At 40.8% G+C, this 26,326-nt stretch overlaps 1 protein-coding gene across 6 annotated transcripts in view; it reads left to right on the forward strand.

Annotated features, from left to right (window-relative positions):
• DMD (dystrophin) overlaps positions 1-26,326 on the forward strand; it is a 2,282,236-nt gene that overhangs the window by 2,196,056 nt on the left and 59,854 nt on the right. For all 6 annotated transcript variants that reach the window (XM_059679269.1, XM_059679268.1, XM_059679272.1 and 3 more), the window contains one exon: positions 24,709-24,875. In XM_059679269.1, the coding sequence (XP_059535252.1) occupies positions 24,709-24,875 (167 nt within the window). The remainder of the gene's footprint in view (positions 1-24,708; positions 24,876-26,326) is intronic.

The following is a 26,326-nucleotide window of genomic DNA, read 5'->3' on the forward strand; positions in this document are numbered from 1 at the left end:
GTGCTACTGCCAACATCATCAGGCAGCCACTGCCACCCTCACTGCCAACTCTCTCTCTCTCTCTCTCTCTTTTTAATTGAAATATATTTGACATATAACACTGTAAATTTAAGGTGTACAGCCGGTCCTCAAATAATGTTGGTTTGTTCAACATTTGTACCCTATAATGTTGGTGAGATGCTGTAGGAACTTAATTCTTGTGTTTGTTTTTTTAAATATGTTTTTATTAATTTCAGAGAGACAGGAAGGGAGAGGGAAAAGAGAGAGAAACATTGATGTAAGAGGGAAACATCTATAAGTTGCCTCCTGCATGCCCTGTACTAGGGATCAAGCCTACAACCTGGGCATGTGCCCTGACCGGGAATCAAACTGGCGACCTCTTGGTGCATGGTACAACACTCAATGAACTGAGCCACACCGGCCAGAGCTTAACTCTGTTTATATCAATTAGCCTGTGGTAAAACTGGTTTCATTATAAGTCATTTTGCTTAAAGTCACAGAACCTGTCGATGATGTTAAGTGAGGAATTCCTGTACGTCACATTGATTTGATACATATATATTGTAATAATATGATTGCCATTGTATTGATTATTGACACCTCTATCACCACATAATTATCTTGAGTGGGTGTGTTTATTGGGAATGAGTAAGAGAATCCCTGGCTCTCTTTAATTTGGTTGAAGGGGCCACTTAGAAGCTTCACTTTCTCCAGTGCTGTCCCCTTATGAGGAGCCCAGTCTGGTCCAGGTCTGCCCATTGTATCCTTTTGCTGGATGCTCACCTTCTTCCCTAACCTCATGTCTCTTGTTTCCATACGCCTGTATGTCTGTAGTAGCAGCCCTCTCTCCTCAGTGTCAAAACTTTGAACTCAGTCCGTCCTCTCATACTGATTGAATGTGCCCTGGCTAGCCAGTTTCCAAGGTCTTGGGAATGTCTTTCATGAGATTGGGGGACATCAGCAAGATTAATAGTGGTAAGAGGTGGTTCTCATTTTCTTCTCTCTCCTATTTTGTATTTTCCAAATTTTCTCCTTTGAACATCTAGAATTAGAAGAAAAATTAGTAAGTACTAGTTTTTTTTAAAAAAATATATATATACACTAGAGGCCCAGTGCATGAAATTCATGCACAGGTTGGGTCCCTCAGCCTGGCTGGCGATCAGGGCCCATCAGGGCCATTTCACCCAGTTCTGATCGGGGCCGATCAGGGCTGGTGGCCAGCGAGAGACCATAGGAGGGCTCCAGGGCTGTCTGGCCCCATCTCTCCCAGTCCTAATTGGCTGGACCCCAGCAGCAAGCTAACCTACCAGTTGGAGCATCTGCCCCCTGGTGGTCAGTGCATGTCATAGCAACCGGTTGGTCAACCGCTTGGTCAGATACTTAGCATATTAGCTTTTATATCTATCTATCTATATATAGATATATATAATTGGTTTCAGAGCAGCAGGGAGAGAAAGAGAGAGATACCAATAGAATCATCAATCGGCTGCCTCCTACACACCCCACACTGGGGATTGAACCCACAAACTGGGTATATGCTGACTGGGATTAAACTGTGACCTCCTGGTTCATTGGTTGATGCTCAACCATTGAGCCACACCAGCCAGGCTTGCTTTTTTTTTTTTAAGGGAAAGAAATGTCTTCTTTGATTCCTTTTCATTGCCTCTCTTACACTGTTTTCAGGCCTTCTCATCACAAGCCTCTCCTCTGCACCCAGGTCCCTTCCATTGGTCTTACTGCTCCTTACACTGGTTTTAGAGAAGTGTATTCACTGTCTGACACCATTCTTAGAAATCTTCAGTTTCTTGCCATTGTCCACTGAATAAATCCTAATTTCTCTAACTCTCAGACTTTTCCTAATCTGTTTTCATAATTGCCCACTGTTTGCTTTCACTACTGTGAAAGAGCTTCTCCCTACCATTTGTACCTACTATGCTTATCAATAATATTGTTATGCTCTGGCCAGGTGACTCAGTGGGTTGGAGCGTTGTCCCATACACCAAAAGGTGTAGCATGTTTGATTCCTGGTCAAGACACATACCTAGGTTGTGGGTACAATCCCCAGGGCGAGTATGGGAGGCAACCAGCCGATGTTTCTCTCTCATATGGTCGTTTCTCTCTCTCTCTAAAAAGCAATAAAAACATATCCTCGGGTGAGGATTAAAATAATAATATTGTTACTATTGCTACTGATGATATACATACTTACCTTCGCTCACCTGAATTCTCATTTAGTCCTCACCAATCCTTTAGGAAAAGAAGGGTTTGGAGGTTTTGTTTTTATTGTTGTTTAAGTAGATGAACAATTTATCTGTGCCCCTAAAATTTCCCAACTGCTGGAGAGTTTGATTTCTAGTCCAGTGTCCCCACCCCATCCCACTTCCCACTTATCTCCTCATTCCCAAATATGTACTTTTTTTGATACCGTAGTTGACCCTTGAACAACACGGGTTTGAACTGTGTGGGTCCACTGAAACATGGATTTTTTTTTCAATAAATACTGTAAATGTATTGTCTTTTCCTTACGATTTTCTTAATAACATTTTCTTTTCTCTAGCTTACTGTATCATAAGAATACAGTATATAATACGTATAACATACAAAATATGTGTTAGTCGACTGTTTATGTGTTTGGCAAGTAGTTATGTTTTGGGGGAGTCGGAATTTCCGTGCAGATTTTTGCACAGGGAGTCAGCACCCCTAAGCCCCATGTTGTTCAAGGGTCAATAGTACTGTTCCCCAGCTTCTCAAGGTGAAATGACAGGCATTTATCCTGGGTCCCTGGTGGAATACAAGATGCCATAACAAACCTGGGAATGTAGAAGAGTTGTGTGTGTGGGGGGGGGTCCTTATTTTAAGAAGCTGAATATTGGCAATCTGGATGTTTCTAGTGGAGTATTGTGCGCATTTTGTATGCGCAGAGCCAGGTAAGGTTTATATTACTTAGATCTGGGGATCCTCTGAGCTCTGGAAATTTGCAATCAGGTTGAACAGATCCATTGTGAATGCTTTTTGTAGAATTGACATCCTGGTCCCGGGTGCTTTTCCTCAGCCAGGTGCTCTGGCAACTCACCTTGCCTTTCACTGCAACGGGGAACCTGAAACGTGATATTTGCTGTAGGGAAAGATAGCAGGAGTGAAAATGCCCCCTGCCCTTTGAAGTGTAAGACCTTGGGAACGGGCCCGGCTGGCTCCTTCAGCAAGTTTGTGCTCAGAGGCAGCTGTTTCCAGCAGCCTCAGGAAACAGCAGGGTAGTACTTGTTTCTCCTACAAATGCGCTCCCTGTATTGCAGAAGTTCACTCCAGACCATGGTCCTTTTCTTTTTCCCTTGTTTTCTTGTCACCAACTGGAAGACCTACCTCTTTTCAAGTGGGTACAGTTAGAAAGGCGTTAGCTTCTGATTCACAGGTGGGCCTGGCAGGGGCAGGAAGAGAGACGCGTGTATTCGTGTGCCATGCTTGCTGGATGGTCTTTTAAAGGTTTTTCTCAACCCATATCCCTCAATTCTGGAGATGCATGGTGGTGATGGTTGCACAACAATATGAATGTATTTCATGCCACCGAACTGTCCAGTTAAAATGGCTAAGTTAAGAAAATCACTATCAAATCCAAGTAAAATGTTTTACCATTTAAAAATCAGTAGAGCCCTAACCAGTTTGGCTCAATGGATAGAGTGTCGGCCTTTGGACTGAAGGGTCCCAGGTTCGATTCCAGTCAAGGGCATGGACCTTGGTTGCAGGCACATCCCCAGTGGGGCACATTCCTCTCTCTTCCTCTCTGTAAAAAATCAATAAAATAATATATTTAAAAAAAAACAAATAAAAATCAGTAGAGGTTCTTCAAGAAATTACCCATTAAGCCAGGAAGTGAAATTATATCTGTGGATATTAAAAAGGAAAAATCACTATAAATTTATGGATTTGACATTAGTATGTCCATTGATATTTAATGAGGCAACAGGATATGTTTCTACATTAGAAGTAGAGTGCAGTCAACACATTTTACTGGGAAATTGACTCTTTAGGGGCAATAGTAGAAGTAAAGTTTTGAAATGAGTTTGTTTTGGAAATAACAGATTCAGTGAATGTATCATTAGTTATTCCTCTTTCATGTTCCATGGAAACATCTCTGTTGACAGAGCAGATTCATCCTTATGACCCTAGTAAGGCCAGGCCTGCCCTGGCAATGAGTCACACAAACTGCAACCCTGGAGATTGTTTCCTTCTCTCCTTTTTTAAAATTTATTTTCTTTCTTATTGAATGTATTAGGGTGACATTGGTTAATAAAATTATACAGGTTTCAGGTGTACAAGTCTATAATACATCATCTGTGTATTGTTTTTTATGATCACTACCCCAAGTCTAGTCTTTCATCTCTCCTTTTCCACATGAGAAAACTGAATCCCAGAGAGGTAGACTGAATATATTCTATATCCTGCAATTATATCATGTCAGAAGGCCCAAGTTCCCTGTGTTCCAAGCCAGTACTTCTGCTAAACCAGTGGTTCTCAACCTTCCTAATGCCGCGACCCTTTAATACAGTTCCTCATGTTGTGGTGACCTCCAATTTCATTGTTACAAATTGAACATAATTAAAACATAGTGATTAATCACAAAACAATATGTAATTATATATATGTTTTCCAATGGTCTTAGGCGACCCCTGTGAAAGGGTCGTTCGGCCCCCGAAGGGTTGCGACCCACAGGTTGAGAATCGCTGTGCTAAACCATCTGAATAGAAATTGATGGCTTTAACCAGTTCAAATACTAGACTGAACTAAGGAAGTGTTAATGTGTTCCCTTAGGTGAATTTTAGGTTCTAATAGGATGATGTAGATAAATGAACACCTCTACTCCTACCCCAGCGCACTTAAACACACACACACACACACACACACACACCCATGGCTTTTATTTAAAACTAGGGGCCCGGTGCACGAAATTCGTGCACTGGGTGGCGGGGGGGAGTGGGGGAGTGTCCCTCAGCCCAGCCTGCCCCCTCTCACATACTGGGAGCCCTCAGGCGTTGATCCCTATCACCCTCCAATCGCAGGATCGGCCCCTTGCCCAGGCCTGATGCCTCTGGCCTAGGCGTCCGGTCCGGGCAGCGGGGACCCGCAGCTGCAGCGGCCCCGCGATCGTGGGCTTCGCTTTAGGCCCAGGCAAGGGACTCCTAGCTCCTGGGACTGCCAGCTTCGACCGTGCCCAGCTCCCATCGCTGGCTCCACCCCTACTTCCTGCTATCACTGGCCAGGGCAGAAAAGGCACCTGATTCTCCGATCATGGCTGGGGGGCAGGGCAAAGGCAGCCCCAGGGCCGCCTTTGCCCTGCCCCCCAGCTCTTAGCTCCCCCCTGGGTTTCCGATCACTGTCAGTGGCAGGGGGCTTCTTTCTGCTTTCCCTTTCGCCTCCCTGCATTGTGCCTACGTATGCAAATTAACCGCCATCTTGTTGGCAGTTAACTGCCAATCTTAGTTGGCAGTTAATTTGCATATAGCCCTGATTAGCCAATGAAAAGGGTAGCTCGTACGCCAATTACCATTTTTCTCTTTTATTAGTGTTGATACTCTAATCCCAATCGCAGGTATCTGGTCTACTTTCAAATGAAACCAAATATTTCCTTTTAAGTGGAAAATGTTACACTTTTAAGTGACTCTGGAAAAGATTCATGTATCTGTAAATTAGTATTTGGCAGTGCCCTGAGAAATACCCCCTCCTCATGTTTGTAGTATTTTTATTCTGTAAACATATTAAGGAATTTATTGTTTAGATAGAATTGAGATGCCAAGTTTATATTCTGTGCGTGTCACCTACAAGAGCTTCGGTGTCAAAATCTGTTTATTTTACATCTGTTTTTCTGCCTCCTGTTGTATTCATGCATTGAAAATGAATAAGTTGCTTTTTCATCTGTCTTCTGAATTTTTATATTCATATGACAAAATGAATATCATCTATATACAGTTGCTGTAATGTAGAATGATATAGAAATGAGAATGAATTCCAATCTCAACTATTGAGAACAAGTATGTACAGTAGTCTCCCCTTATCCACAGAAGACATTCCAAGACCCCCAGTGGATACCTGAAAATGCAGAAGAGTACTGAACCCTATTATACTATGGGTTTTTAAAAAATATATACACATCTGTGATAAGATTTAATTTATAAATTAGGTATAGTAAGAAATTTACAACAAAAACTGATAATAAAATAGAACAATTATAACAATAAAATAAGGTTTACTTGAACAGAAGCACTGTGATACCAAAAACAGTTAATCTGACAACCAAGACAGCTACTAAGTGACTGATAGATCATAGTTATATAGTATGAATACACCAGACAAAGGGATGATTCATGTCCAGGAAAGGATGACATGAAATTTTCGTGCACAATTTAAAACTTGCTAATTGTTTCTCATTTTCCATGTAATATTTTCAGACTGCTGTTGACCACAGGTAACTGAAACCTCAGAAATCGAAACTTTGGATAAGGGGGACTACTATATATATATATATATGTATGTGTGTGTGTATGTGATATGTGTATATCATATATAAATAATAAATAATTCTAGAATACCTGGGTTAGTGAGTAGCAGAGTGGTTAAGTGGATAGGCCCTGAAACCCTCTTCCTGGGTTCAAATCCCAGCTATACTATTTGCTGGGTGTACAACCTTGGGTATGTTTCTTGATCTTCCTGGCCCCTAAACTCTTGGGGTTAAATGATCCAATAGAGATAGAGCATTTAGAGTTGTGGTGGGCAAATACATAGTAGTGCTTCCTGAGTGTTAACTATGATTATCTAAAGTATAATAACATGACAATACCCTGCCAAGGTTAACAGTTCTTTCTACCTATAGCCAAGCATCTTTACATTAGATTTTAGAGACACTTGAGATTTTGTTTTCTCTACAAGTGTTAAAATACCGTGCCAGGACACTTTCTAAACAGTTTGACAGCATTCCCCATGTCAATTGATCACATTTTTATATTTTTCATCCTTAAAATAACTCCCCAAAATTCCACTTTGAGTATGTTTCCTTTAGCTTCTTGTTCAGTAATCAAAATATGATTCCTATATCTCCATAGACATTCTTTTTACACACCTTTTAATGGGTACTCATTAATAGTTATTATATTAGCAAGTTACAATAATTTGATATTCATAAACAGTTTGCATCACCAAGCTCCTACCTGGCCTGTTTCTGGACAATTAGTTAGAATTGTAACCAGATCCAGGGTCAGCTGCCTGTTGCAATGAAAGCCAAAATTGTGAGCCCAAGTGCTAGAGCAAAAGGAAATAGGTTTATTCAAGTACTGACCACCTGAGAAAAATGAGAGACTATGGTCCCAAACATTTCAGTGCAGGCAGGGGTTTTTATAAGGAGGGAGAAGGAAAGCAAAACAAAGAGATCAGGGAAGGGGCTGTGGATATGTAGGCAGTGTCCTTGCTGGTCCTGATATGGGTTTTCATGGTCAGTATCCTTGAGTTAGCCATCTGGATTCCTGTGTCTTGGCAGTCAGCAGTAGCCAAGGCCTTGAAGTCAGGCTGCTCCTTAGATGGTTCACACAGGAATTGAAACCGCTGAACTGTGAAGTATACTAAAAAAATTATTAATGTGCAAGCTCTATTTTTGAGAGAAAAATCAGGTTAGGTAACAAGCTGGGTTTAACATTTACTAAGATTAATATGGGTAGCTTTATATAAATGTAGCGTATTCATTCCTCATTACAAAATTCCTGCAAATTTTCACCTTTTATTAGAGTACTAGAGGCCCGGTGCATGAAATTCGTGCGGGGGAGGGGGGGGCAGTTCCCTCAGCCCAGCCTGCACCCACTCCAATTGGGGACCCCTCGGGGAATGTCCAACCACCCCCAATTGCCCTCCTCTGCCAGCCAATTTTGTTCTGATTGGTCAGTTTCTATGCCAGACAGCGTCAAAAGCTCCGCCTCCTAGGCAGGCATTAGCTCCTCACAGTTGACCCAGATTTGGTTCTGATTGGTCAGTTTCTATGCCAGTCAGCGTCAAAAGCTCCGCCTTCTAGGCTGCCATTGGCTCCTTGCATTTGACCCAGATTTTGTTCTGATTGGTCAGTTTCTATGCCAGTCAGTGTAAAAAGCTCTGCCTCCTAGGCTGCCATTGGCTCCTCACATTTGACCCAGATTTGGTTCTGATTGTTCAGTTTCTGTGCCAGTCAGCGTCAAAAGCTCTGCCTTCTAGGCTGCCATTGGCTCCTCGCATTTGACCCAGATTTTGTTCTGATTGGTCAGTTTCTATGCCAGTCAGTGTCAAAAGCTCCGCCTCCTAGGCTGCCATTGGCTCTTCACAGTTGACCCAGATTTGGTTCTGATTGGTCAGTTTCTATGCCAGTCAGCGTCTCTGGGCCTATCAACGAGGCCTGATCAGAAAGGCGGTGCTGATTCAGCTGCCTTGGTGGCGGCCTGGAGAGAAATGGAGGCATGGCTGTTGGCCAGGCTGGGAGAGAAAAAGAGGCAAGTTCTGATCAACGGCTGCCACAGAGGCTACGGATCAGACCCTGCCTCTCTCTCTCTGCAGGCTTCTCTCTGGGCCTGATCTGCAGCCCCTGAGGCAGTCAGTGCTGGGTCCCCACGGCAACCCAGTACTGACTTCTGGTCTGGTCGACCCTGGCTCTTTATTATATAGATTATCAGCATTGTCTTGAATTGACTATTTGTTTTCAATTGCTGGGTTTTGGGAAAAATTATTATAAGTTATGGTGGGTTTAACTTCATAATTATCAATTTAATTTATTGTGGTTTATGTAGTTAACTTTTCATTGTGGAGTGATATATATTTTCTTGATCAGTATTTTGAAATAGATTTGTGCTGTAGTTGAACCTGTTTCATTCATCATACACCTACTGCTAAGGAAAAGCATATGTGATCCTCTTTTCCTTCCTCGACCTTATAAAATTGTATTTCATTGTTAAGACCAACTTTTCCTCCTTCCTTCCTTTCTTCCTTGAGGCAGAGGTGCTAATGAAAAAATCTTTTTGAGAACCATCTTTTTAGTTGAAAGACTATTCCAAACTCCCTTTCATCAGTTCACCATTCATTCTAATTTACATAGAAACTTACCCAAAAAGCTCATGGAATCAAGGAACTATGTATTCAACATTGTCTATTTTCCTTTTTTCCATGTTTGTCACTGGCTTGTAAATAGGATTTTTAAAAAAGAAAGTTCTTTCTGCAAAGATTATTTAAGATTAAGGGAAGTACAAAACTTGCTCCTAGAATAAACAGATAATACCCTTCTTTGTTTATCCAGGGTCCTTAGTGTGTCTTAATTCTCTAATCTAAAAGCTAGAGTTTATTTTTTTAAAATATATTTTTATGGATTTCAGACAGGAAGGGGAGGTAGAGAGAGATAGAAACGTCAATGATGAGAATCATTGATTGGCTGCCTCTTGCACGCCCCCACTGGGGATTGAGAGCACAACCCAGGCATGTACCTTTGACCGGAATCAAACCCAGGACTCTTCAGTCTGCAGGCCTATCCTCTATCCACTGAGCCAAACCAGCTAGGGCTAAAAGCTAGAGTTTTTTGTTTGGGTTTCTTTTTTGCATTTGATAAAATATTTTAAAATTTTTCTCTTATGTAAGTTAAAATTTATTCTGGCTTTCAATTCTATGAGTTTAGACAAATGCATATAATTGTGTCACCACCACTATAATCAAGACACAGAATATTTCCACTACCACTAAAATTATATATTCACTGACTTTGTTGTCATCCTGCCTGCTCGCAATCTCTGGAAGCTACTACTCTGTTTTCTGTTCCTATACTTTTGCTTTTTCTTGAACTGAATTTTAAATGATTATAGGAGGCAATATTGGAAGGGTTAATGGGATGTATTGTGCTTTAGCATTCTGTGTCCTGACTCCTACTTGAGAAAGTATATTCAGTGATACCTACAGACAGATATATGTGCTTTACCATGTATATGTGAAACTTTCCTGTTAAATAAGAACTCTTTAGCATAAATTAATAACATTGAATATATTTATGGATCAGCATAAATTTAAAAATTGTGCTTTTGTTCCCTAGAGGCATGGTGTTAATTTGTTTATTAGTCAGGTGCAGTGGAGAGCCTGAGGTCAGAACAGTTGTCCTTGAACATGTAAATGAAGAGTGGATAATCACCATGTGTTATTGTTTGGGCTGATTTTATCTTTAATGGGTGATTCAGAATCCTGATTAATATTTAGATCAGTGACTGCTGGCCTCATTATCTTCAGAACTCTAAATAAAATACTTGATTTCTACCCAAGACAGCAGTTATGAGAAGCCTTTTTTTTTTTTTTTTTTACTTCTTGTTGTTTCATGAATATAATTCTTGACCTCTCAATTCTTATTTTAAATAAGGAAAATTTCTATGAATGTGGGGCATCCTTAAACTTATTTTTATGGCCAAAAAATTCACATATAAGTGTCTGGGAAAAGCACATCTATGCTCAATATATGAAGGGATGCTGTAAGAACAATTGCCCCAGCCCAGTGGTCGGCAAACTGCGGCTCGTGAGCCACATGTGGCTCTTTCGCCCCTTGAGCGTGGCTCTTCCACAAAATACCGACTTCTGTCCATGGGCCACGAAGTTTCAATTGCACTTTATGTGCGTGCCCGCACATGGTATTTTGTGGAAGAGCCACACTCAAGGGGCCAAAGAGCTGCATGTGGCTCGCAAGCCACAGTTTCCCCGACCACTGCCCTAGCCTGTTTGGTGCAATAGGTAGAGCATCAGCCCTCGGACTGAAGGGTCCTGGATTTGATTCTGGTCAAGGGCACATACCTTGGTTGCATGCTCGATCCTTGGCCCTGGTCAGGGTGCATGACGGAGGCAACCAATCGATGTGTCTCTCTCTCCTGTTTCTCCCCCTCTCTGCCACTCTAAAAAAAATCAATGGAAAAAAATCTTCTGGTGAGGATTTAAAAAAACAACAACAATGAAGGTGAGAGAACAAAGAAGGAGGAAATCAGTAGTGTGATGTTAGCTTTGTGCTTTCTGAGAAAACTAATCCCAAGGAACTTTCACATTTTATGCCATTGAGATTAATGCCTTTGCCCCTCCCCTTTCACAGTGATTGAAGTCACTCTTATCCTCCTGCCTGCCATGACCTCCCCCATGAAGGGTGATTTGGAAGAAACAATGGTTTCAGCCAGTGTTCAATTTTGGGGAAAAAATCAACCATCAACACTAATCAACACTAATAAAAGAGAAAAATGGTAATTGGCGTACGAGCTACCCTTTTCATTGGCTAATCAGGGCTATATGCAAATTAACTGCCAACTATGATTGGCAGTTAACTGCCAACAAGATGGCGGTTAATTTGCATATGTAGGCACAATGCAGGGAGGCGAAAGGGAAAGCAGAAAGAAGCCCCCTGCCACTGACAGTGATCGGAAACCCAGGGGGGAGCTAAGAGCTGGGGGGCAGGGCAAAGGCGGCCCCGGGGACGCCTTTGCCCTGCCCCCCAGCCATGATCGGAGAATCAGGCGCCTTTTCCGCCCTGGCCAGTGATAGCAGGAAGTAGGGGTGGAGCCAGCGATGGGAGCTGGGCACGGTCGAAGCTGGCAGTCCCAGGAGCTAGGGGTCCCTTGCCTGGGCCTAAAGCGAAGCCCACGATCGTGGGGCCGCTGCAGCTGCGGGTCCCCGCTGCCCGGGCCGGACGCCTAGGCCAGAGGCGTCCTGCAGGGGCAGGGGCGGAGCCCGCCGATCGCGGCACCCCCCGCTGCCACTGCAGGTCCCCGCTGCCTGGGCCGGACGCCTAGGCCAGAGGCGTCAGGCCTGGACAAGGGGCCGATCCTGCGATTGGAGGGTGATGGGGGTCAATGCCTGAGGGCTCCCAGTATGTGAGAGGGGGCAGGCTGGGCTGAGGGACACTCCCCCCCGCCACCCAGTGCACGAATTTCGTGCACCAGGCCCCTAGTAAAGAAGAATAAAAAGAAAAAAATAGAAAGGATAGTATGTTGAACTCCCATGTCTCTTGAGCATGGCTAGTGTTTTGCCTTGTTGGTGACAGCAGGAACGGACCTGGGTTCAGCAACCTCAGTACTTGAGTTCTGGCTAGGAAAGATTCAGAGCCAAGACTCAAACTATAAGAGAGCACTTATTTAGAAATCACAGAGGTAGAAGAAGCAGTTCATAGAAGAAATGAGCTTAAAAAACAAGTTATAGAGTCAAGGGAATGGCCCTTGGAGCTTAGAAGTGAGGAAAGTAAAGTTGACCTGCCTGAAGGGATGGGGAGGGGAAAAGGCACTATTTTAGTTGAAAGTGTGCTCCTGGGAGGAAGGGCACCCTGGGTCCTCTGTCCTAAGGGTTTTAAGGGTGGAGATTTTAGGGGAGATCCCAGGGGAAGATCTCAATAGAATATTCAGCAGCTTTCACAGTAGCTGAAGGAGTTGGGGTCATGGCTCTACTGATTGGTTGGGGCCAGAGTAGGGAGTAGTTGATCATTATGTCAGGTCCTGATGTCAGCCAGGGCATCTTTCTGTATGGCAGCGGTTCTCAACCTGTGGGTCGCGACCCCTTTGGGGGTCGAATGACCCTTTCACAGGGGTCGCCTAAGACCATCGGAAAACACATATATAATTACATATTGTTTTTGTGATTAATCACTATGCTTTAATTATGTTCAATTTGTAACAATGAAATTGGGGGTCACCACAACATGAGGAACTGTATTAAAGGGTCGCGGCATTAGGAAGGTTGAGAACCACTGCTGTATGGTTTGGTGAGGGTGTCATTCAGCTTTCATGGGCCTGTGGCTGAAATACAACTGAAGTCAAGATCTCAATAGACCTGAGGAAATAGTTTGATGCTGACCAGAAGCTGATGTCCTAAGGGCTTAATAATTAAGGAAGGGAGTAGACAGACAGAAGGAGAAAGGGTCATATTTAAGAAATGGAGTTTCTGCGAGGTTTCAATATCATCTGCCATGCAGTCCACATCGAAATTGCCCCATTGACCCAGAATGTTCCTCATATCTGGCTGTTTTCTTCCAGGATCCAGTCAAGGTTTTTGTCTTGCATCTGATTGTCATGTCTCTGAACTTTCACTTAATCTGAACAGTCTCCTGGCATTTTTTTTTCCATTCACAACATTGATGTTATTGAAGAGCCCAGGCCAGTTCTGTTAAAGAAAGTCCCATATTCTGGAATTTTCTGGTTGTTTCTTTATGATTAGATTCAGGTTAAAATTTTTTGGCAAGAAGATGATAAAGTTGATAGTGTGTACTTTCCACTATATCACATCTGGAGGGACAAATAACATTTTGTTCTTATTGGTAACACTAAGAATGTGAAGGTGGTGGTAGTCAGATATATCCATTGTACTTGAAAAGTCATTTTTATGGTATTTTGAGACCTTATGAATATGCTATTCTTCTACAGCCTTTCACCCTATTCTTTTAGTGTCTATTGATGGTCCTTTTCTAATTCATTGATTCTATTGGTGGTTACATGGTAGTGATTTTCTAATTCTACCATTCTGTTTTCATGTCTTAGCAGGCTTTCTTCTTTGAAGAAAAAGCTTCCACTTCTCCCCTCTTGATTATCACCAAGGACAGTCCTTTTCCCCCCAAAGCAATGTAACCATATGTCTGATACATGCATTTCCATATTAACTGACTTTTGTGGGAGTGACAAGTTGACTGCATCATATAACATGAGCTGTGTGCTAATGACAATTGAGAAGCTCATAGGATTTTCTCTTTTTCTTTATTTTTTGCTCCCTCAGTTTATCTTGACCTGCACCTATCAGTCCATGTGGCTCATATATGCCATACCATCTAACCATAGGAGGAAGGACACATAATGCCAAACAGAAGGGGTAAAGAAGGTGATCAGGAGAGATAGGAGTATGCATTTATCACAGTAATTTCTGAAAATTCACTTGTATCTTCATATAGCTCTCAGTAGGTCAGCATAGAATGCAGTTCAATATTTGGTAGCTGGGTATTAACCCAGGTAGGACTTACTTAGATATTAGAGCCTCTAACACCTTCAAACAAGTTAAAAATTCAAACAATTTCAGAAATCAGCCTGTATGGTTCCATAGGAAATCACTTTTGTGTTAACCTTCTTAAGACTACTTTAAGCATACTTATTTTTAGTATTAAAATAGTAGATAATCTTGAGCCACTTCCTTAACCCTTTTGAGCCTTTTTTCATCTGTAACATTAAGTTAAATACTATCTCAATAGTACTTATCCCCAAGTTTCTTTGATTATATGGTAAATGTTATAAATAGAAAAAAATCAGAAAGGGAAATGTATAACTGTACTTATTTCAAAGCTTGGTCATAATCAGGAAAGCCTTACCTGATTTTCTGGGTAACAATTTTTGTAACAGATATAAGATATGGAAAACAGTCTTGTACATATAGTACACATGGCCTTTCACATAAGACCAGCTGTTCTCTGAATAGAAGTAGCAGCATGTGAGAAAATATTATGTGGAACCTCATATAAACGATTCCTTGTGTTTGTACACTATATTTTTATTAACAACTCAAAGGTAAAATGTAAGTATCTTGTGTCTAACAGGATCAAAATACCACCTTCCTTCTGTTTTATTTGTTACATGCAGGTTTCGTATAGTTTTATAGATTTTTTTTATCACTCATTTGATTTTCATAAAAATTGGGATTGTTTGGAAGACGAATCATTAATATTCTTTACAACTTGTTCTTGTTCCTCCTTTTATGTTCATTGCTGGTGCAGACTTCTCTCTTATATAAAATATTCCACTGATGCCCTTGGTAGATTTAGAGGTTGTTAAAGAAATGATAATGACAGCTCAAGGAACAGTCAAGAACTGCCTGTCCTTATACAGTCTGACCCTGGCTAGTCATTCTGCTTGTAGTTTTAAATCTTTGTGTACAGACTGTAATTCACAAAACAATTTTGAGCCATTTAAATTCAGCAAATCTTTCCAAACATTAGGGCCTTTTACAATCACAGCCAGAAATGTTGGGTTGTCAGCTACTAATGCCATTACTTATTAACAGTGGCAATGATACTGAAATCGTCAGTTGGATTTTTGAAGGGGACATTTTACTAGTGAAAGCAGCAAATGAAAATGGCCAGGAAGGAGAGCCTGGCCAGTGTTGCTCAGTGGTTGAGCATCAATCCATGCAACCAGGAGGTCACGGTTCGATTCCCTGTCAGGGCACAGGGCATGTGCACGGGCTGTGGGTTCAATCCCCAGTAGAGGGCATGCAGGAGGCAGCCTATTGATGTTGATGTTTCTATGTTTTTTTTATTGATTTTAGAGAGAGGAAGGGAGAGGGAGCGAGATATAGAAACATCAGTGATGATTTATACTGGGGATTGAGCCTGAAACCCAGGCATTTACTCCGATGGGGAATCGCACCGTGACCTCCTGGTTCATAGGTTGAAGCTCAACCACTGAGCCACACAGGCTGGGCAAAACATATTTTTTTAAAAAAGAAAATGTCCAGGAAAGAGAGATTAACCTTTTTAAAAATCTGTGGTTTGTCCCCATTGTCTTCCCTAAATTGACCAATAAGAATGTTTGGAAATTCTATTCATGCATATGAATGTATTTAATATTAATATATTTAGTTATTGTTTTTCCTCTAAATGGGCAGGAACTCTACTAAATAAAATGAAAATGTACATTCATGCACACACACATAACTCAGGCACACTCTTATACTAGTTAATCTGCCTTACCTTGTGTGGGATAAGTATTTGCATAATTTCTGCTGTTTGTCCTGGAATACATTACATAGAGTTGTCTATTTGAGAAGCAACTTAATTTCAAATCAGGTGCTATGATTTTATCATGTTCCCTTGTAACTTTCAGCTAATTCTTTTAAAATTTTTTTTTAGTCTCTTTTTTCCTCTGTTCACAATCTCTTAACTAGTGTGGCCTTTCTCTTATAGCATCAGTAGTTGAACAGACCTATCATAGCTTCTCAATTTCTCTGATGTATAAGACAGGCACCCTCCAGGGCTCCCAAGAGTCTGGGGCTTAGTTAGTAGTCATGTACCCATGTTGGTTTCTTCCTTTTTTTAAAATATATTTTATTGATTTTTTTACAGAGAGGAAGGGAGAGGGATAGAGAGTTAGAAACATCGATGAGAGAGAAACATCGATCAGCTCCCTCCTGCACACCTCCTACTGGGGATGTGCCCGCAACCAAGGTACATGCCCTTGACCAGAATCGAACCTGAGACCTTTCAGTCCGCAGGCCGACGCTCTATCCACTGAGCCAAACTAATTAGGTCCATGTTGGTTTCTTATTTTTGACAAATGAACCGTGGTAATGTAAGGTTTCTCAATCTTGGCACTGCTGGCACTTTGGCCCAGATAATTCTTTGTTGTAGGGGGCTATTCAGTGCATTGTTGCACATTTAGCAGGATCCTGGCTTCTATCTACTAGACACTAGTAGCAACCCTTTCCTCAGTTGTGACAATCAAAAATGTCTCCAGACATTGTCAGAGGTTCTCTGTGGTACAGAATGGTTCTTGGTTGAGAACCACTGAGATAGAGCGTGGCTGCCTGCCTATGGGGTTCCCCTTCAGGCCCTCAGTATGAATTTTGTGGATTCCTATATTTTAAGCCATTCCTATCTTCTAAACATATCCTCCAAATCTAGAAATAGACTATTAGTCTTTTGTGTGTGATACCATAGCAGATGAACCAGACATTAACTAAAAAAACTATTTTAGCCCAGCTGACGTGGCTCAGTAGTTGAGTGTTGACCTATGAACCAGGAGGTCACATTTCGATTCCTGGTCAGGGCACATTCCTGGGTTGCGGGCTCGATCCCCAGTAGGGAGCGTGAAGGAGGCAGCCGATCAATGATTCTCTCTCTCTCATCATTGATGTTTCTATCTCCCACTCCCTCTCCTTTCCTATCTGAAATCAATTTAAAAAAAGAGAAAAAAAACTATTTCAAAGTAAACTTTGGGCAGTTCATTAATGTACTGATTTTGGCTTCTGCTCCTTAGACCAGTGATGGCGCACCTTTTGAGCTCGGCGTGTCAGCATTTTGAAAAACCCTAACTTAACTCTGGTGCCGTGTCACATATAGAAATTTTTTGATATTTTCAACCATAATAAAACAAAGATGTATATTTTAGTTATTTATTTTATATATTTAAATGCCATTTAACAAAGAAAAATCAACCAAAAAAATGAATTCGTGTGTCACCTCTGACACGTGTGTCATAGGTTCACCATCACTGCCTTAGACAAACCTTATAAGTTTAATTTTTTTAGCTCTTCAGGATGACTAGGCTTTTTTCCCCATCTTAAGCTCATTTAGATATTAAAAATTTGTATTGTGATCATATTGCTACTTAATTGCTACCCATTCTTCAATTTAGCAAACTTTGTTGGAGGGGATAGAAGCATAGTTCCTGTCCTTAAGTAACCTGAAATCTAGGGGAAACAAAGGAGTTTTAGGCAAGTATTGTTTCTAGGGCAATAGTTCCTTTTCATCATCTGGGAACTACTGGGTACAATCTCTTACATGTTTAATTCTTGCTATACTATTTTTTTCAGTTTTTTTTAAAAGTATCGACATGGTTTTTAAAAAACCTCTCACAATTGAGATGCCAGTTCCCTTCTCTTAAAAATAAGCTTGCCCTGGCTGGTTTGGCATCAGCCCAAGGACCCAAGGGTCTCAGGTTTGATTCCTGGTCAAGGACACGTACCTAGGTTGCAGGTTTCCCAGCCCTAGTAGAGGTACGTGCAGGAGGCAACCAATTGATGTGTCTCTCTCACATCGATGTTTCTCTCTCCCCTCCTCTCCTTTCACTCTCTCTGGAAATCATTGGAAAAAATATCCCCGGGTAAGGATTGAAAAAGAAAGAAAGAAAATAGGAAAGAAAAAAAAATTCTCACCTTGGTAAGGGCAAACATTTAGCAAAAGCAATGGGTCAACCAATTATAAAGCTAGTGCAAAAATTAAAAGGAAAAAGTAGGAAGATCATGTGTAATTAGAACAATAAATTAAGGGATATACACAAACACACACCACACACACACACAAAGTTTAAAAAAAACTAAAAGAAAAAGACCTTTATATGTGTCTGGTAGCTGGGATGTAGGGCTTGCTGAGAAATCTTACCATCACACTTCTTCTGCGGCCATGAACTCATATATATCCTAAGAGAAAAATAAGTATTCAGGTTGACCCCCTGGCAGCCATTTTGGGCCTGGTCCTTCAGTGCCTAAGAATTTATGGGAAGCACAACGTGTAAGAAACCCAGAAGTTATTCTGAACCCTGGCAAACCCCCTAACTCTAAACTTGCCACATAATATCAGTTCACATTATTATATTGGTAGTTACATACGTTGGCTAGAAATTGCAGATATTGGGATTCCTTTAACTATTTTTATACCTTGTGAAGATGACAGTTGTATAAAGCAACCCTGTAGTGTACTGTAATGGAGAAGCAGTAATGACACTGGATCCTTCCCCTGACCTCCATGCTCTGGTGTGGAGAGTTGCTAATAAGTGAGGACCAACAGAGAAGGGAACACAATATACTTTTTTAAAAAATACATTTTTATTGACTTCAGAGAGGAAGGGAGAGGGAGGGAGAGAGAAAAATCATCGATGAGGGAGAATCATGGATTGGCTGCCTCCTGAACACCCCCCAGTGGGGATCGAGCCTGCGACCCAGGCATGTGCCCTTGACCTGAATCGAAACTGGACCCTTTGGACTGCAGGCTGACGCTCTATCCACTGAGCAAACCAGCCATGGCCACAACATACTTTTAATGTGTGGCTATCAAACTGGAAGTTGCTGTGGTAGCTTTGCTTTTTGTGTGTGCATGGTATAGAAGAGAAAAAAGGCGGTATTGCCAAAAATAAGGGACAAAAAAACCCCAAAACCCTCACACACCTAGAGCTAAATGGCCGATTCCTAGAGTTTTTGCTTAGATGGTTCGAGAATGGCATTTAGGGGTGAGGGCAAGGTCACCCTTAATACCGAGAGAAGATATCTGAGGTGTCTTTATATGTCAGCAAATAATGAAACCAATAAGGATGATCTCAATCCAATGCCAACATACCTGTCCTTTGACCTCAACAACTTCCTGCCATTCCACTCTATCCATATTTGTTTTCTCTAGAATGATCAGAATGCTAGATTTTAAAAGTTTCAGCTCTGGTTGAATTTTTTAGAAGCTTGCCTGATTTTTAATTCTTTTTTTCTTTATTGCCAGACAAGGGGAGAGGGAGTATCACTAGAATAGAGAATGGCTTGTAGTAAAAATGAAAGATGGAAACAGAATGAGAATGTGAATCCCAGTGCCTTGTCTTCAGTGATGCCATGTGGCATAGGCAAGCAGTTTTAAAGGAGCCCAAATGATGGATCTTGCATCATAGGAGCTAGAAAGAACCTTGAGCATTTCCAACCTTTAAGCACAGGAGAATCTGTAGTATTTTGAAAGAGGAGAAGTGTCTATAGCGTCCCTTGGTAATTCACACTAATGCTTTAACACCTTTCAGAATCAGGAAATTCTTCCGTATGAGTTACAACCTAAATTCTTCATGCTGCTTAAGCCTGTTTCTTCTTGTTCTGTCCTCAGTGGAGAGATTGAACAGCTGGTCACAGGCCCCTACACAAGAGCTACTCACATAATTGAAAACTCTTCTTACTAGTAAATCTCCCCTTTAGCTACTCTTTCTTGCTCCTTTTTTTTTTTCCCCCTTCATGGCTAAATAATCTCAATTTTCTTAAGCTGTTCTCAGAAGTCTTTCAACCCCTTTAATTATTGTTGTGTCTTTCTGCCAAGCCTTCTCTAAATGCTGGGTCAGCTGTTAGCCACCAGAACTAGACACCATTTTCCCAGAAGAATTTGAACAGTACCGAGGGCAATGAGATCACTTCCTCACGCGATACTTGCTATGCCTTTAGTAATACATCACAGACATTCTATTTCCTTTCATTCTTTTATGGTTTGCACCTACATTTGTTGCTGACTCATGGCCAGACTATTGTTTGGTTTTCCAGAATGAATAGGAGCTTTCTGCTGTATTTCGCTTTCCATATTAGGCATGAATTCTTACTCTGCAGCGTGTCTCTGACTCCATCATTAACCAAATGATCATTTAAACCTAAGTCAGAAAAAAATACATAAGTTCAGATTAGGCATCAATCAACCCATGCTTTTAATAGGAATGAACTGGTGGCGCTTTTCAGTTTACTGCCTTTCTGTAATGGTTTGTCTCCTAGCTACATGGGGCTATTTTGATAAAGTCAGTTTCGAGACCAGTGGAGCAAGAGATTGTTATAGGACATTGTAACTGAAACTTGTAGTTCTTTTGACAAAATCTCTCACTGTGTCTTTGTGTGCGAGATGAGAAACATGTGCAGTAGAGGTTAGACAATAACTGGAAAGAGTCACACTTCAACAGTCAGAGAGGGCTGAGTCCTGGACTTGTGTTCACCTGAGGTGCAGGTTCTGGTGATGTGGCTCATGTTTGTTTTATTTTTTTTTGTTAATCCTCACCCAAGGATATTTTTTCCCATTGATTTTTCAAGAGAGTGGAAGGGAGGGGGAGAGACACACAGAGAGAAACATGGATGTGAGAGAGACACATCAATTGGTTGCTTCCCTCACGCGCCCCAACCGGGGCTGGGGATTGAGCCTTCGACCAAGGTACATACCCTTGACCGGAATTGAACCCGAGATCCTTCAGTCCAAGGGCTGATGCTCTAACCACCAAACAAAACCAGCTAGGACGTGGTTCATGTTCGACCTTGGCCTAAATGTTTGATATTTTCACCAGTGACTTTTTTGATGAAGACAGAACACATATTTTAAAAGGTACAGAATATACAAAGTTGGGTATAATGGCTAATTCATGGACTGTAAGAGATAGGATTTTTAAGGGTATTGATGAGATTGTACAGTGTACACTGGGATCAGACTGACAGGACAGTGTTTGACAGAAGTGAGAGGAAACAAATCCAAATGAATAAGTACAGAATGAAGGAATCACCGGAAGCAGCCAAAATCATTATTTTCTGTCATACCCAATACGCAGTGATGGCAAACCTTTTGAGCTCGGCGTGTCAGCATTTTGAAAAACGCTAACTTAACTCTGGTGCTGTGTCACATATAGAAATTTTTTATATTTGCAACCATAGTAAAACAAAGATTTATATTTTTGATATTTATTTTATATATTTAAATGCCATTTAACAAAGAAAAATCAACCAAAAAATGAGTTCGCGTATCACCTCTGACATGCATGTCATAGGTTTGCCATCACTGCATAGAGCATTAGTAACTTGTGGTGTTCACAGGCCTTGGAAGTTAAAAAGGGGGGGGTGGTGGTCTTGGGATCACTGAGTAACAAATGTGGGAAATTCTGAGGCTAAGCAAAGTTTAACATGTTTCTTTACTGATGACCTTCTTAGCTTCTAATATGTTAATGTACTTTAAGAATTTTAAGAGGTGGGTATAACATGCAATGTTTCCTTAATTCATTTAACCTTTTTATGAAGCATTTTGCTGAATGATTGATCTGCTGGATACACTGGGAAACACTGACTCAGAGGTTTTAGTTGAGTGGAAACCCTGTGCGAGCCTGTAGTATTGAACAAAAGCAAGTCATCGAGTTATATTGGATGAGAAATGGAGGGTCCATTCCCAGCAGGTCATATGTGGAGAATAATTTTCTAAAGGACAGTGGCAAATCAAGCCTTGTCATATGAGGAAGAAATAAAAGGAATGGGGATGAGGTGGCATGGACATGACAGCTTTGGTAAAATACTTAAAAGGCTGTTAGAAGGCTGAAGACTTCTGGGTTTCTGGTCAGATGGATAATTATAATGACAGTAACAACAGCAAATACTGACATGGCCCTTGCTATGTGCCAGACACTGTTCCAAGTGCCTTTCACTTGTTAACTCATTTAAATCTTACAACTCTATGAGATAGGCGCTATTAATAGTTCCACTTCATGGCAGAAGAAAATTAAGACACAGAGAGATAAAGTTATTTCCCAAGGTCACACAGCCCATAAGTGGCAAACAGGGGTCAAACTCCTGGAGCCTCTAATTCTATTCGTTCTGCTGGTGGATTTCAGCTCAGGCTGAAGACACTTTTAATAGGGCTTCCTGGACATAAATATTCAAGATCGTCCATTAAAGATGTTTGCTCTCGTGCACAGGTGGTGTTTATATAGAGTCTAAGAGAATGCACTAGCAGTGGTTAGGAGTTTGAGCTCTATGACTGCTAAAGGCCTTACAGCTCTGTGGTGCCATTGCAAGATGAATTCACTTCTGTGGGTCCCTTTCAGCTTTTAAATTTTCCACAAAGTACCTCAAAAAGTGCTCAACAAAAGCTTTTATCAGAAGCTTGAATTTACACCATTTGCAGCTAGGAAATTTAAGGTTAAACAACTCATTACAATGTTGGGAAATTTGTAGTCAGGGGTAATGACTGGTACTGCTGAAGTGGTGGGTGTTGCAAAGCAAGTGACCTGTTGATCTAAATGCTACTGCCTTCCTATGTGAAATGTGAATAGAATCTTTATTAACAAACCACATTCAAGGGAAGCAACATGGGTTTGCAATTCAAATACACATTGCCTGTATAATACTAAATAGCCATCATATATTCAGTTTAAATTGGTCTCAGAATAGGTAGTGCCCTTGGGTTCTTGGCAAAGTGAATGAAAATCGTTGCTAGAGAAGGCATTTTCAGTCAAGGGCTCAAAGCACCTCCAGAAAATATTTTAAGGTCAATGTAGTACATGGTAAAAAAAATAATAAGCTCACAAGAAATCAAGGTGAGCAAGAAGCAGCAGAAATAGCAGACCACAGAAGCAGATCCACAGTAATTTTATGTCTTGGAATCATTAGACAGAGATTATTTTTTGAAAACTGGTCACTCTGTTTAAGAGAAAACAACAGACATTGGAAAATATCTGCAGGGAACCACAATCTTTAGAAGTGACCTTAAAAATGACCAACTAGCAGTAGCTGGTTTGTTCTCAGTGGATAGAGTGTTGGCCCATGGACTGAAGTTGTGTGTTTGATTCGGGTCAAGGGCACGTACCTCAGTTGCAGGCTCGCATCCCCGGCATCAGTTGGGAGGCAACCAATTGATGTTTCTCTCTCTTTGTCTCTCCTCCTCCCTTCCACTCTCTCTAAAAACCAATGCAAAAATATCCTCAGTTAAGGATTAACAACAACAACAAAATGACCAACTAGAACTTCTAGATATTAAAAAGTACAATAACCAAAGTTTAAAACATACTGTATGAGCTTATAACAGACGGAATGATTCTAAAGAGAGAAATAGATTCCAGGCAGAAGGGATTGTTTGCAACAAAGCATAAAGGACAAAAAAAGGGAAAACTAGAGAAATGCAGGCTAGATAGAAAACGTCTACATTTATCTTATAGATTTCTGTAAGCAGAGCAGACAGGGGATGGAGAAGAGACACTATTTGTTGAGATGATGACTGAGAAGATAATAGAGCTGACTAAAGACTTGAACCCACAGGTTTCAGAAGCCCAGTTAATTCTAAAAAGTATAAATAAAACCCTAGAGACACAATATAAGTCAGGAAAAGGACAAATTGCCTTCAAAGGAACAACAGTCAACTTTACTGCTGACTTCTTAGTAGTAGCAGTAGAAAAAGTGAGATAAAAGTGGAATAATATTTCAGTGTGCTACAACAAAGTAAAAACAAAACCCCCCAAACCTAAAAATCTATGTCCAATGAAGATAGCTATCAAGAATATGGATAAAAAAGAGAGATTTTTCAGATAATACCTGAGATATTCACCACCAGCAGATACTAAAGGAATGAAAAACAAAAAGGAAGTCGTCAATCTAACAATATAAAAAATTAAAAGAGTCTTATGGGGTTAAAAAAGCAAGATCTAATTAAAATGCGCGACTATGATAATATATAAATCAAGTGATGGGTAAATATATTTTGAGCTTTCTAAAATCATTGTACTGCTTGGGAGGAATGGTATTTATTAAAATTTAGACTTTGAAAGAGGGAGAAAGAAAGAGGGGAAAATAAAGACACGGACAAAGAAACAGCAGGTCACCAAGAAACCAATACTAGGCCTGGCAGCTTGCATTCAGTATCAGCTCTGCCACCAATTAGTTGTATGGCCTTTGAAAAGCTACTTCTCTCATCTATGTCTCTTGTTTTTTGTGGGGTTTTTTTGTTTGTTTTTTGTCTGTAAAATGAAGCTTTGGGACAAGATGAATTTTGAAACCTCTTCATTATGATTCTATGACACATTGAGAAATAGATTCTTTAGAGAAAAAAGGAATCAATAGTTCTGAGTTATTTTTTTTCCTCCTTTGAAATTTTATCAATAAACACTTGTCTTTTACTTCTGGCTAACTTATATATCTGCTCAAACACTGGAGCTCAATATAGTCTCACTCAGGCGTGTATTTTGCTTTCCATTAGTTTGTTTTTTGTTTGCTTGTCATCTCGTAGCCAGAGTAATGGCAGCTCACAGCCTTAAGGGTAGATGGCTCATGTGAATGTTAGGGGGACCATTTGCAGAAACGAGCTGCAAAAACTGGCCTTCATTGTACAACTTACTGCTTTTTTTCTTTTAACTCATGACCTCAACTGACATGTGCCTCCCTTACTTTCTCACCTTCTCCCCACCCCCCAACCCTTCACTCTCCCTCCTGTCTCTGCAGGCCAATAATAAGCCTGAGATCGAAGCGGCCCTCTTTCTAGACTGGATGAGGCTGGAACCCCAGTCCATGGTGTGGCTGCCAGTCCTGCACAGAGTGGCTGCTGCGGAAACCGCCAAGCATCAGGCCAAGTGTAACATCTGCAAGGAATGCCCAATCATTGGATTCAGGTATTAGGAGCCCTCCAGATGTCAATTTTTTTGCATGTCCTTTCTTGCCTTTTAATGCCTTGATCTTTTACCTCCTGTACCAGTTGCTGTTAGTCTTCAAAGTGGGAAAGGAGGCGATCCATCACACCCCTGACCACTGCATTATTTTGGTGCATCTGGCTCTTTAGGCTGGTGTCTCTCTCCACCTGTGCTTTTCAGCTCTGCAGAGGCACAGTCTTGGGTGAACATGACTGACTGCCTCTCTCCACTAAGATATGTGTCCGTCAACCATATACAGATAAACCGTGCCTCCACCTTCCTGCAACCAAAACATTTTGACCATCTTTTTTTTTTTTTTTCCCACTGTCTTTTCTGTTTATAGGCAGTATCCAAGAATTAGTTATAAAACTAAGGAATGATTCTATTTTGGGAGACCTGTCATGGTAGCTCAGTCTCTTATACACTTTGTACCATTCCCCCCCCCACCCTCCCCGTAAAGTAATAAGACTTGTTTTAAGCACCCTGGAACTTCTTTATCTGCTAATCTGATTAGGCTCTTCACGTAGTATCCTAATGAACTTCTAAGGGAATATAAAGTATGTAAGTAAATGAAAGATTCACAAAGAAGCTATAAAAGGAAAATGTTCCTTATAAGTTTAAAAGTAAAAAGAGATAAGAAGCATAGCAGGTTATTATTCGGATATTCTTAAACTGTCACAGAAAACAACTGGCTCTTAAACCTTCCGCCTTGTCGACCTGTTTGGGGAGACAGAATATTTTTAAATGGATTCATCTTATTGAACAGTAATCCCCAATCCAAATTCTGAAATGATGATGTATTTAAACATCTGGGTCAACATCAGGGTTTCCTTAGTGATGTCTAAGTCATAAAGTTGTAAACTATAGTCCATGCCTGTTCAGAATCCACTTAGCCGCTAAGTAAATACTCTTCCTGGTTATGCTTGGACTTGTTTTAATACTTGGTTGCCTAATAACTACTTTGTGTCATTTGTGTGCTCTGTCCTTCCATACTTCATGCTCTTTACAAAGGGGTTTTACAAAAGCTTGAGAGCAGTGGTTCCCAACGTGAGGCACATGCCCCACAGGGGGGCAATTTGATTTTTAAGGGGGACAATTTGAGAATGAGTTATTAACAGTGAATTTTTTGCATTTATTATGGTTCTAGGGGTCTCATATATAGTATATAAATATATATTGTGACCTATTTATGCATTTCAGTTCTGTATTATGTTTTGAAACTTTATTTGCTATTTTTTCATATCACTTCATATTATTATTTCTTAACAATTTCTTAATGACTTCTTCCTCAGTACTTAACTGTCCTTTCGTTCTTTTATTTTTCTCTTTCATGGATGCCATGTTCTTTGGAAGCTTGTTTAGACCAATGAATAGCCTTTTAGGCTTCCTCCATGTGAATAGGAGTTCACTTTTTGAATAATAAGAATTATATC

The sequence above is a fragment of the Myotis daubentonii genome, chromosome X (genome assembly GCF_963259705.1).
Source record: "Myotis daubentonii chromosome X, mMyoDau2.1, whole genome shotgun sequence".
Lineage (NCBI taxonomy): Eukaryota > Metazoa > Chordata > Mammalia > Chiroptera > Vespertilionidae > Myotis > Myotis daubentonii.